The sequence below is a fragment of the Asterias amurensis genome, chromosome 11 (assembly GCF_032118995.1).
Source record: "Asterias amurensis chromosome 11, ASM3211899v1".
NCBI classification, from domain to species: Eukaryota; Metazoa; Echinodermata; class Asteroidea; order Forcipulatida; family Asteriidae; genus Asterias; species Asterias amurensis.
This window is the reverse complement of record NC_092658.1, coordinates 16,697,680-16,710,673: the sequence shown is the minus strand read 5'-3', so window position 1 is coordinate 16,710,673 and position 12,994 is coordinate 16,697,680. Positions and strand designations below refer to the sequence as shown.

The window sequence follows — 12,994 nt, the reverse complement described above, 5'->3', positions numbered from 1 at the left end:
TATGAAGAAACAGGTTACCAGCCAAAAATATATCATGTCTATTGTTTATGACTAGTTCCCCTAAAATTAGTTTGCAACAGATGAACATGCTGAATCTTATATGCCGGTGATTTATTTTACAGAACTCAGGTACAAGTAAGTACTGAGTATACAGTGCTAGCACACATCGGTGATAGGTAAACAACCAAAATGAATATGCTGAAGCTACTTATGAAAGCTGATCAATTTAAAGGGACACGCTCCCTTGGATCGGACGAATTGGTCTATAAAAAGCGTTTGTAACCATTTGTTATCAATTGCATTGGTTAGAAAGATGTTTTAAAAGAAGAATACTATGATCCACACAAATTTGCCTCGAAATTGAGTGGTTTTCCTTCTACTTTGCAAATTAACACTGTCGGCCATTTATGGGAGACAAATTTGACTCCCATAAACGGCCGACCGTGCAAATTGACGAGGTAAAAGGAAAACCGTACAATTTCGAGGCATGTTTGTGTGGATCATTGTGTTCTACTTTTACAACATCTTTCTACCCATATTTGATAATAAACGGATGCAAACTCATTTTTCAAAGACCAACTCAACCAATCCAAGGCAATGTGTTCCTTTAATATGATGCTGGTCCTAATAGTGTGTACTCTGAAAATAAAACAGATTGACAGAGCAAATAAGACAGAGGCAATATCTGGTCATGGACTTAATGAGCTTTTACCTGGAGTACAAAAACCACTCATACATTTTCCATTAGGGAGAGGAAGTAATTCTTCTAATCAAGGAGAGGCGAGTGCTTTATTACAGCACAAAATAAACCTCATCTACCACACACGAGCCTGCCTTCATCAAGTGAACAGCTAGAGTACAGTACAGTATCCACCCAGACAACTTATACATCAAGCTGTAAGACAGCAGAGATGGCTGAAACTCATCAAATACTCACTATCTTAAAGATCCTGATGCCACTTGTTGGGAGTATTGGATTTGTTGGAAATGTTCTTGTATGTGTGACTATAATCTACACCAAGAAACTGCATAATGTGACCAATTTGATGATACTCAACCTCGCTGTTGCAGATGCATTGGTCTCTGTAGTTGCTCCTCTTTACCCGTTTCTTGCTGTGAACTTCATACTCAATGTGTCAAGTCCATCAAAAACCAACAGCAACCAATGTACAGCAAACACACAATTCCTTGCTGAGAGTTTTTTCATTCATAGTTTTTTCCTCGATTGTTTCAGCGCCCACTCTGTTCTCAGTCTCACACTGTCCAACTTTGAACGATTTATTGGAATCAGTCGACCTTTGCAGTACACAAGCTACTTCACTAGAAGAAAGATCACGCTGTTGTTACTTGCCGTTTGGGTAATTCCAGTATTAGTGCATTTGCCTCAATTGCTCATCACTGTAGTCCAGTATAGAAGAGACAATTGCTCAATTAATGAACTACAAAAACCTTTAGTGACTGGCATTGCAGCAATGTTGTTGCTCCTTCTACCCATTGCAGCTACTATTTGGATGTACATCAGAATCCTCATCAACCTGAAACAAGGAGTCAGAAACCTAGAAGAGCAAGGAATCCAGGGCCCAGCTCAAGAACTGCACCAAGCTCACAAGAAAGTCACCAGCACTCTTGCTATCATCACCACAGCTTTCTTCATTCTGGTTTTGCCTGGAGCCCTCTGGTTTTCATTTTCGCACTGGATTATTGAAGGAGAAACTTCTACCAGTATAATAATATGGGAGTTATTTTTATTCTTATCATTTCTAAACTCAGTGATCAATCCAGTCTTATATGGATTCAAGTATGATCAGCTGAGAAAAGCATTCATATCCATGGTGTGTAGATGTAACCAACGAAGACAGACAAACCAAATTGATCCACTGTGATTTAAAAAATGTACTATAAAATATGTCGTACTGTGTGCATCTGTCCAAGTAGTTCTGAACATTGGTCTCATTAGTGTGGAGTGCCACAAGGCTCCATTCTGGGACAATTTCTTTTCACACTATTCATTTAACCATTCATTAATATTGCACACCATTATCTTGTCTAGTTTTGTATAAAATTTGCATAGACGACACACAGATGAACCTTGCCCATAATAACGCTAACTGAATTGTTTACAGATCAAGGAAGTGCACACATTGCCAGACCTTAATACAACTACAATGGCTCTCTTTTTCAAGGAGAATCAAGCATAACATATGTCTTGACTGTCCTGCACTATCTCAAAGATTGTATTGCTGTCAGAGACCGCTCACAACACAGTGTAAAGTCAAAAGGATCAATATCAGTTTGAAGAACCATGAAAAACGTGCTATTGAGATCAAAAGTTGTAATAGCTGCTTCTGTCCTTTGGAACAAGCTCCCCCGCCCAACTCAGACAGACAACCATCACCATGTTGGTTGGTTGGATGGCATGTTCACTGACATCTAAAGGAAGGCAATGACTTACAATTTCCAAAACAGGATCCAACATACTTCTGAGACAATTGTACTTTAATTGAATAGAAATAAATCGTTTTACATTAACATGGAGACTATTAAAAGCCCTGAAATGAAGGACAGGTTCTCTGATGATTTGGGCATGAATATTATTGGCAGAGTGAAGTAGTCTTTTTCCAAAAACACATCCTAGAGTATGCCCCATCGACCTGAGGTCGGGGATTGCTATTATTTTGATTGCATGGCTGTTCTTTTGGGGTTTTTCTTAGAAAAAAGTACACAAAATCTGCTAGTGAATATGTTTGTCAAAATTTAAACAAAGATTAAGTAATTCTCTTTCAATACACAAAAAACCTCCCAGACACAACTTCTGTTTTTATGAAGAAACAGGTTACCAGTCAAGGAAGCATTATGTCTACATGTATATAGATGGTTTGTGACTGGTTCCCCTTAAATTAGTTCAAACAGACGAATATGCTGTTGAAGCTACTTATGAAAGTTAATCAATTTAATATGATGCTGGTCCTAATATTGTGTACTCTGAAAATAAAACAGATTGACAGAGCAAATAAGACAGGCAATATCTGGTCGTGGACTTAATGAGCTGTCATCTGGTATACAAAAACCACTCATTAATTGTCCATTAGGGGGAGGAAGTGATTCTTTTAATTAAGGAAAGGCGAGTGCTTTATTACAGCACAAAATAAACCTCATCTACCACACACGAGCCTGCCTTCATCAAGTGAACAGCTAGAGTACAGTACAGTATCCACCCAAACAACTTATACATCAAGCTGTAAGACAACAAAGATGGCTGAAACTCATGAAATACTCACTATCTTAAAGATCCTGATGCCACTTGTTGGGAGTATTGGATTTGTTGGAAATGTTCTTGTATGTGTGACTATAATCTACACCAAGAAACTGCATAATGTGACCAATTTGATGATACTCAACCTCGCTGTTGCAGATGCATTGGTCTCTGTTGTAACTCCTCTACATCCATTTCTTGCAGTGAACTTCATACTCAATGTGTCGAGTCCACCAAATACAAACATCACCCAATGTAAAGCAAATGGATATTTCCACTTTATTAGTTTCTTTATTTATGTGTTATTCCATAACTGTTTCAGCGCCCAATCTGTTGTCAGTCTAACATTGTCCAACTTTGAACGATTTATTGGAATCAGTCGACCTTTGCAGTATGTAAGCTACTTCACTAGGAGAAAGATCATGCTGTTGTTACTTGCTGTTTGGATAATTCCAGTAATGGTGCATACCCCTCAAACAATTATCATTGTGGAATCATATACAAAAGGAAATTGTACAACTAAAACAGCTTTTCAGGAAAATGGAGTGCTAAACATAGGAGCAATGCTGTTGCTCTTTCTACCCCTTGCAGCTACAATTTGGATGTACATCAGAATCCTCATCAATTTGAAACAAGGAGCCAGAAACCTAGAAGAGCAAGGAATCCAGGGCCCAGCTCAAGAACTGCATCAAGCTCACAAGAAAGTCACCAGCACTCTTGCTATCATCACCACAGCTTTCTTCATTCTGGTTTTGCCTGGAGCAACATGGCAGACATTCTCGTACTTGTTTTATAAAAGTGACTCCTCTTCCATTTCCAATATAATAATATGGGATGTATTAACGTTCTTAGTGTTATTGAATTCTGCCATCAATCCAGTCTTATATGGATTCAAGTATGATCAGCTGAGAAAAGCATTAATATTCATGGTGTGTAGAAATAACCAACTGAGACGGCCAAACCAAATTGGTCCATTATGAAGATTTAAAAACTGCAGTAATCAATGGGTTGTGTACATCTGTGAAAATATTTCTAAACATAGGCATTTTGAGTTTGGAGTGTCACAGGGCTCCATTCTGGGGCTTGTTCTTTTTACACTATTTATTTTACCATTCGACCACATCGCACACCATTATCAAGTCCAGTTTTGAATTGTCCTCAGATCAAGGAAATATAAACACATCTCACTGGTCTCACAGGAAAAACATTTCATAAGATCTGTCTTTACTGTGTTCAAGATGATTCATGGAGGGGTCATGCAAGTCTATTGTTTGTGACTGATTCCCTGTGAAACAGTTTGCAACAGACAAATATACTTAAACTACAAGGAAGTGTTGTGGCCGAGCGGTTGAGAGCACGGAATTCAAACTCTGGTGTTTCTGGGTTCAAGCCCCAGGCCTGACACTTGTGTCCTTTAGCAAAACACTTTGTATAAAACCATTGCTTCGTTCTTCGGATGAGACGTAAAACCATTGGTCCCGTGTGTTATGTAACGCATTCAAAAGAATCCAGTGCACTTATCAAAAAGAGAAGGTGATCGTCCGGTGTTCCTGGCTTGATTGGCAGCACTTGCGCCACAGCACCATGTAAACCATTACATTGATTGTGCTAAGGATTAGGTCTCGTAATTAAAACTTCATCCAACTCAACTTGCAGTAAATACTTGGCGCTTTGTATCCTTTAAAAAAAGGCGCGATATCAATATGGTTATTATTATTACTTATGGTCTGAAAAAGTGCAGCCAAACTGGCTTTAACTGTGGGCAAATGGAGTGGACATTTGTAGCGCGTTCCTCCCATTCACAGACACAACTCTCATTCTCATACATAAATTTTACCAGAAAGTTAAACTAGTTCACATTATAGACTTTGTCTGGCCAAAGCTACCCAGATAGCATCACAGTGTTGGGCCAACATTGGCCCACGAAGCAATTACGTTGGGGCAATATTGGTTTCAAATATTGGACAAAGGAAGGTACAAATTGTGCCAATGTTGGACCAATTGCATAACTTTAGCAATATAGGGCCAACGTAAATAAGCGCATCGAGGCCGAAGGCCGAGTTGGATATGGGACGCAGACGCGCTATATTTTTTCGTATTTCACGAGCGCGCGTGTGTGATAACGAATTTATCTTCCAGTCTCACTTGCAACGTGCAAAATTTAAAACTTCAGAGCGTTATTTCACGCGCACACAGTTTAGAATGTAATTTTTGCACTGTCCGTATATGGAGCGTGAAAAAATGACATTTCACAATACATACTGTGTAATAAAAACAGAGAAAGTATGATATAAAACAGAGGTCGTAGCATATATGTTTTATCCCCCTAGTAGTTCGATCATCTGATTGGTGGATTAGCGTGTACTGGAAGATAATATTAAAACCCTAACCCCCTGACTGTTTTTGCTAAAAAATATACCTAATCCGCCAAAATCAATCAAATGAGAGACAGTAAATATGCAACTGTACTGAATCAACCATAATCAACCAAAGCATTCTTTACATAAGTACTGAATCCATCAGAACCAATCACTAACATCTTGGAGTATTTTGATGGACTTGGTCTATTAGGTATCCAACTCTAGTGTCACTACTGGTTGTTACATAGCTGAATCAATCACAATCAACCAACTGAACGAATTGTGAAACTCTTATGTACATTTACTTGGTTTTTTTTGGTGGCTCAGTCTCAATGAAATTATTCTGTTCGCACTGCCGTTACAGGAATATCATTGTTGCATCACTGCCTTTTTTTATTTTTTTAATATGCTTTTGTGGGGGTTTTTTTTGTTGGGTTTTTCCCGAAATGCACTGCCATTGCATGAATATCCACTGATATTTTTTGGTTTTGTTCTTCTGACACAAAATGAGGGGGACAAAATGAGTACCAAAAAAATCTTGCTGTGTGGGGAGTCCTAAGATGTGTACTCTCGTCTACTCGGTGGTGCTGGTGGTGTGCCCTGCCTCTTCGCTGCCTACAAGAGAGTGGTAGTTGATGAAGCACTGTCCAGCACACAGGTAGACTCCACACGCTTGACAGCCTCGTCTTGTTGTCTTTGTTCTTCCGGACTTTGTCACTCTGTTGTGCAGTCTGCACCAGCGACACCAATGTGCGTAGCGACCTGGCATCCTAGTTGATGTGTGTCCAAGGGCGTCCTTTGCTTTCACCCTCTTGGATCCATAAAACTGCACCTCAGCTCTGCCTTGGGCATACCCATCGATGAGCTGTGTTGCGACATCCATGATGAACTTGGAGTGGGTGGGGGCACTTTCATCTTCGTCAGAGCTTTCCGGACTGTTGGTTGCTACGGTGCTGTGGTGATTCCGGTAGCATATCCACGCGTTCACTCGGGCTATGTCGACGAGGAAATACAGGATTTTTCGCCACCACAGCTGGGACTTCCTCGAGCAGGAGTAGTAGGATCGTAGCTGATCCCCACGATCAACCCCTCCCATGTAGCGGGTGTAATCGATTGCTTGTGGAGGTGCAGTGATGGTCTTTTTCTCGAGGCGTCCAGTGCCATCATCTGCGATCTTTCGCTGCACGGAGTGCTCCTGAGGGTCTCTCCACCCTTGATGAGCTGAAGAAAGAAGTAGCATCACTCTGCTGTCTTTCCAAGCAGCAACAGTCAGTTGACCATTCTGCCGTGTGGAGAAAGAGCCCTGAGGGTTGCTGCTCATCCTCTTCACCCTCTCGCTGTTAAAGTCCTTGGGCAGGCCTCTGCTGTTGCCTTTGATGGCCCCGGTCAGATACATCTTTTGGCTCAGAAGGTGTCGCGCCAAGGGGATCGATGTATACAGCTTGTCGGTGTACAGGTGGTGGTATGCGTTGAGATGGAATTTGGCAGTGTCCATTGTGATATCCAACATCTTAGCAGGCTTCTGGCCGTGAGGGTGGATGATGAAGTTAAGGATGAACCCTGTAGCTGATTCGGCGATGGCGTAAACTTTAAGGCCGGCACGAATTGGCTTCAGGGGCATAAAAAACTTGCGAACGCTAGCCTTGAATCCCCTGTACCGGATCATCGCCTCGTCAATGGTCAGCTCCCGATCCGGCACGTACTTCTTCAGGCACTGTTTGCAGACCTTGTCCCATACCGGCTGCACATGGAACAAGGGGTTCTTGAGCTTGGCGTTGTATTGGTGAGCCTTGTCTTGGTTGAGGGAGGGGTCCTTGCTGGCATCGTTACACACAAGAAACTGGCTGATGGAGTCAAAACGGTTGCGGGTGGACGAGATGAGGGAGTTACGATAACCGGGATGTGTTGACCAGTAATTTTTGTAATTGGCCACCTTGACCAGACCCATCACGAGGTGTATGCCGAACCAGGCTCTTATCTCTGCGAGTGACGTTAGGCGAACTTGTTTCTCCGCAAGTTTTACATTGGTCCACTTGACGATGGTGAGAAGGAGACTGATGGGAAAGAACTTGAGGAAGTACTTCAAAGCCGAAGAGCGTCGGTTGAATGAAGGTCCCAGTGTACCCTTCGGCTTGAAGCTTCTAACTCTGATGTTGTGTAGAGTTCTCGTCCATCCTTCACTGTCCGGGGTGAAGTCAGGCTGGTAGCATGATGGAGGGTCGGGATCGTTGTCCCAGTCCACCTCTGTTGTCTTCTTGCGTTTTACCTTCCTTCTAGGGGGGGCTTTTCTAGCCTGCATGGGTGGCTCAGGCACATCACTGATGGAAGATGGCTCATCTACATTGTCATCGTCACACCCCGAAGAAGACATCGCCGCAGCTTCGTCCAAAAATTCTTCCTCACTCTCTGTGTCGGTCATAGCAAGCGCCCTGTAATGCTTACCCATCCTGACCCCTGCATCGGTCGCACTTCTGCGGATGGTCTGTCGTAAATTTCTCTGCTCCTCAAGTCTCCTTTTCTTCTGTAAGCCTGAAACTTTGCTGCAGGGGGCGTTTTTTTCCATGGCCCAGTGAGCTAGGATCGACTCCCTTACTCCCTTTCGCACTACTGCTCTTCTTGTTTTTCTTCTTTGCTTTTCGGCAGCCTTCTTCTTCCTTTCCTCTCTCACGATCTCCTAGCAGCTCTCTTCCCCATTGCAGCTTCTTGGAACACTGAGCTCTCTTCACAAGTCAAGCTCTCCTGTAACATTCTTGTTTCTCTTGAAGTCATAATGACACAAGCACGCACATTGAAGTGTGGTGGGTTCACATTTTCACCCTTATTTATAGCTGGGCATGATGTTGAAATTTCTACAGAAATATTACCATGACTTACCTGTTGTAAAAAACTACTCATTCATGTTTCTTCAATAAAAAAAGTTATGTACTACAGCATGACATTTATGAATATTGATTTATGGAGTTTTTTTATACCACCTGTAAATATGAATGGAACTGGCGACCCTTGAACATTCTTGGGTCAACAGTCCCATTCACATTCATGAGGTGGTATAGACAAACTAAATAAACAATAGAACACAATGCAAGTGTATGTACATGCAGTGCCCAGGTCATTGTATTCAGGTAATATGCATTTATTTACAGACCCCTAATTAAATGTCAGGAATGTGTGTACTGTAGTAGGAGTACAACTATGTCAAAATCAACCAGTGGGTTGACACTCCAATGGAGCTATCTAAAGGACCAAGTCAAACAAAATCAACCAGTGCCCAGGTTATTGTATTCAGGTAATATGCATTGTTTATTTACAGACCCCTAATTAAATGTCAGGAATGTGTGTACTCATGGAGCAATTGCTCCATGGTGTACTGTAGTAGGAGTACAACTATGTCAAAATCAACCAGTGGGTTGACACTCCAATGGAGCTATCTAAAGGACCAAGTCAAACAAAATCAACCAGTGGTTTGAAATAGCTAAAAGACCAACTCTGCCAAAATCAATCAGGATGTTGTGTCCTAACATACCAAATCCATCAAAATCAACCAAATGGTACAACATTGTGGTGTGCCAAATCTTACAAAATCAACCATGTTCCACCGATTGATTTTGATGGATTTGGTGCCGATAGTGTCAAATAATAATTCACACAAGTATTTGCAACCAATCAAAATAGTGAATGTCAAATGTCAATAGTGATTTACCATAAATTTTGTTTGCTAAGTTTATTTTAACTGACTGATCATGGTAATTAATGTTTACCTTAGTATTTGTTTAGGTTTCATAACGTTTAAGTCTTATAGGTTGTTTAATTTTTGAAACTAGGTCAAAGGCAAGTTGTAAACGGTCTTTGGAGAATAAAGAACAAACAGTTACGAAAGACAGTGCCATTAAGTAATTCCACTGGGCAAAAAAACGTACGTGCATTGAAAAATAAATTTGGGAGGTTTTAGTAAGGAGAAAACAGCAAAACCGACTTGAGATCTGAAAAGAAACATATATGAACCAGTTGTTGAACCTATGAAAATGGTACTAACGACGATCGTCACAACTTGCTTAGCTATGCTGTTTTACAGATAATAGGAGCTCGAACTTTCGAGCCGAAAAAACATCGTTTTGTCAACTGCCTTATATTAAAACACCCAAGAGATGCAAACAGTGAAATCCAAAAAAGTATTGATGTTTCAAACAAACTCTACAATGAACGAACGATGTGCTCTTGAATTTCAAGCAGGAAAAAAAGATCGTCATGTTTGCCGCAGTCGAGTAGAAAAAAAAAAAATCTACAAAGCAACTGCAGAATGTATGCAGTATAAGGTGCATTGCACTGCGCCGCGTGTCACTCAATTGTAATACATGTACTGTTGTCATAGTAGAAAAATCTAGAGCGCTATGGTTTATGCGATCGTTGAGATGAGATTGGTTCCTAAAATAATCTGAACGAAAATGCGTGTGAATTCGCCGCTATCATACCATGCGTGCATGGAGTTCATGCTGCCTGCTGATGACGGTCAATGACGACAACTGACCGTTAAAACAAGTCTGTGTGTCTCGCTCATGTGTTGTGTATTGCACATGCGTTGTGTAATGTGTGGTTTGTGCATTGTGTTTTGTGTGGTCGCAATGTGGTCAGCGTTTTCGCGGTAACTTTGAGTTTTGTTTTTTTCAGTTCTGTCGTTAAAATTTTTATTCAAAAACCAAATCTAATTTTACTCAAAAATAACAATAATAAAGTTAAGTAATTTTCACTGAAATTTAGACAGCAGAGTTCAACCAAGCCATGCATCAAAATTTTGCCCGTGATTTCAGCCCAACTGGCCTTGCTCACACGGCTTGCACGGCTCGCTAGCAAACACATTGACGCCAAGCCCTTTTTGAATTATTGCTCGGACATTTCTTTTGTTTTAGCCATAATGACCTTAATATTTAACTGAGGGGGTCCAAAAACAATAGGCTTCTGGGGAATCCCATGACCAATCCACAACAATTGCAAGTTTGGAGTTGATACGCTAAGTCCTTTTCAAGTTTGTGGTCTGACAACATGTTTTAGCCATAAAGACCCTAATAGTTGACTGAGGGGGCAAAAAACAATAGGCTTCTTGGAGATCCCTAGACCCACAAACCAAGTTTGGAATTAATAAGCCAAGTCCGTTTCAATGCCTCGTTATCGGCTGTCAATGTAACACCAACAATAACTGTGCCGCAGTTGGGCAGGACCATGCGCAGTTGGGCAGGCCAATTTAACACCAACAACAACTGTGCCGCAGTTAGGCAAGACCATGTGCAGTTGGGCAGGCCCATTTGTAGTTGGGCAGGCCCATTTGTAGTTAGACGGCCCATTTGAAAATGGGCGGCCCATTTGAAGTTGGGCAACCCATTTGAAGTTGGGCGGCCCATTTGAAGATGGGCAGCCATTTGTAGTTGGACGGCCCATTTGTAGTTGGCAGGGCCATTTGAAGTTGGTTAGACCCATTTGCTGTTTGGTCAGGCCTAACTGCAGTTGGCCAGGGCCAAACTATAATTAGGCAGATTATTCTGCAATTGGGCAAGTTTGTACATGTATACTAGATAAAACTATCAAACATACACCGTGAAAACTATTATGGTATCTTGTTTACAAATTTTTTAAGGACTAATTTAGAGCAAGTTCAAGTTTGCTTGATCACATCACATTGCGAGTTTGTCAAAATGGCAGTTTTGTAAAACGCATCTGTTTGTGTGTGAAAAGTAGCTGTGAATAACTCACTATATTTTAACGTTAACCTTGTCCAAATCAAATAAGAATTCAGTTTTCCAGAAGAACAAAGTTTAGTCATTCCAAAGAAAAAAAATATCTTGAAAAAAAGATGTGACATATGTTCACAGTACGCGTCTGGGAACCACCCCGAGCAAGCTTGGCGTGTTCCCAGCCAGACGCGTGAACATATTACACAATTTGTACACAATGCACGGATCGTCATCAGCATAACAATTTTGGAGCAGTAAAACGGAGTAGTGGAGTAGATGGGGACTAAGTATGGTGAGAATTTATAATTCTCAAAAATTTTTGAGATTGCGGAGTGGATTTTCTGGACCAATTCCTAGGTCAATGAGAGTTTAAAGAACACATAGAGCCCAATTTCGGCGAGATTTGATTTTAAAAAAGGAAGATTTTACCTCATATCGCAATGCCAAAACCCCATCATTTGTGTTGTGAGACAATGAATGATATGAGGTTATGGCAGACAATAACCGAAAGAACCTGAGGTTCCTCATAGTTCTAGGAGTACCCATCCCCCAAAACATACTTCTATAACTGGACAGCGAAACGAAGGGAAAAGTTTCCGTATGGCGCCACCACTTTTTCATTCGAAATAAAATAATGTAGTATCTATTTTACCTGATTGACATATCCCTTTTTGTAAAAATGAGTGAAAAAGTGGTGGCGCCATACGGAAAGTTATCCAAACGAAGTTCTAGAATTACCCTTTTGGCCACACAAGCGGGCTAGGCTCATGAGGATTACCCTAACAACACTAACTACACTACAGACACTCCAAATGCCCATCCCATGTGTCTAAAAGTTATGGAAACAATTTAAAAAAAAACATTCGGTCTTTTCGCATTGACATCACATTATCACAGCCCACGTTGTTGCCTACCAGAACTCCCTAGGAAACCGGTCACGCCAAACCGGCGCACTTTGTATCAACAAACAATTAAACAACTACAATTCAAGAAAGGTCTAACTAAGTAATACAAATGCACACTTGTGTTTACTCACTGCCACTACGGCAAAGCCATGTTTTCTTCATTTTGACTGTGTTGAAAACTAATATTCCCCGTAACAATTCTTTCAAAGGATTCTATAACTAGTATTCAACTCACCTCACTCACTTTGCTGTGGTTTCGTCAACAGATATCCGTTTAAAACGTAGAAACACTGAACTGAAGAAAACAAGTCATCTATTTACTGCGGCCATTTTGTCTGTCACGTGTCGAGTCACGACCCAGTGTTTACATTTTCAAAGCGTGAGAAAGTCAGGGCAACTTTTTTTATTTTTAGAAGACGCTTTTTCTGTAAAGAAGGCAATAACCCACAAATCTTTTTTTATGAATGACATTTTTAAAATTTTATAATACCAGTAGTTCAATTGTTTTGAAGACAATCGGATAGATGCAAGGGGACGAAATAGCTTTGGGATTTGCCACTTCTTCTGGAAACAATAGGACACAATTGAATAAATAGTTCAAAATAGTACAGAAAGTGCAATAGCATCATTTCCCACTATGCGAGAGGGCGCACTGTATAAAACTGCAAGCTGAGCGAATGCGTTTTTTCCCAAATAAACCAGTGATTCAATGTAATTTTGGGAGTCGCCTTTTAAAGTCAGTGGACACTATTG

General features: G+C 40.8%; 4 protein-coding genes across 6 annotated transcripts in view; 2 read left to right on the top strand and 2 right to left on the bottom strand.

Annotated features, from left to right (window-relative positions):
• The window catches only part of LOC139944541 (uncharacterized), a 30,378-nt gene extending 17,801 nt beyond the window's left edge, over nt 1-12,577 (bottom strand). For 2 of the 3 annotated variants that reach the window (XM_071941585.1, XM_071941587.1), the window contains exon 1: nt 12,477-12,577. The gene's annotated coding sequence lies outside the window, so the exon portion shown is untranslated. Of the gene's footprint in view, nt 1-937; nt 1,072-12,476 lie in introns of those variants that run through there. The other variant, XM_071941586.1, reaches the window with a different exon arrangement.
• On the top strand, nt 912-1,883 carry LOC139944201 (alpha-1A adrenergic receptor-like). Its single transcript, XM_071941168.1, has one exon. The coding sequence runs from the start codon at nt 912-914 to the stop codon at nt 1,881-1,883; it is 972 nt and encodes a 323-aa protein (XP_071797269.1).
• LOC139944200 (5-hydroxytryptamine receptor 2B-like) lies at nt 3,253-4,655 on the top strand. Its single transcript, XM_071941167.1, has 2 exons — nt 3,253-4,034; nt 4,550-4,655. The coding sequence occupies exons 1-2, from the start codon at nt 3,253-3,255 to the stop codon at nt 4,653-4,655; spliced, it is 888 nt and encodes a 295-aa protein (XP_071797268.1).
• On the bottom strand, nt 6,188-8,176 carry LOC139944197 (piggyBac transposable element-derived protein 4-like). Its single transcript, XM_071941164.1, has one exon. It carries the CDS (start codon nt 8,174-8,176, stop codon nt 6,188-6,190), a length of 1,989 nt encoding a protein of 662 aa, XP_071797265.1.
• Nucleotides 12,578-12,994: the final 417 nt, after the last annotated feature.

Coding starts and splice junctions, on each gene's coding strand:
- LOC139944197 (XM_071941164.1), bottom strand. CDS start 8,176: ATGGAAAAAAACGCCCCCTGCAGCAAAGTTTCAGGCTTACAGAAGAAA.
- LOC139944200 (XM_071941167.1), top strand. CDS start 3,253: ATGGCTGAAACTCATGAAATACTCACTATCTTAAAGATCCTGATGCCA. Junction 4,035..4,549: donor GCAACATGGCAGACATTCTC/GTACTTGTTTTA, acceptor CCTGTGAAACAG/TTTGCAACAGACAAATATAC.
- LOC139944201 (XM_071941168.1), top strand. CDS start 912: ATGGCTGAAACTCATCAAATACTCACTATCTTAAAGATCCTGATGCCA.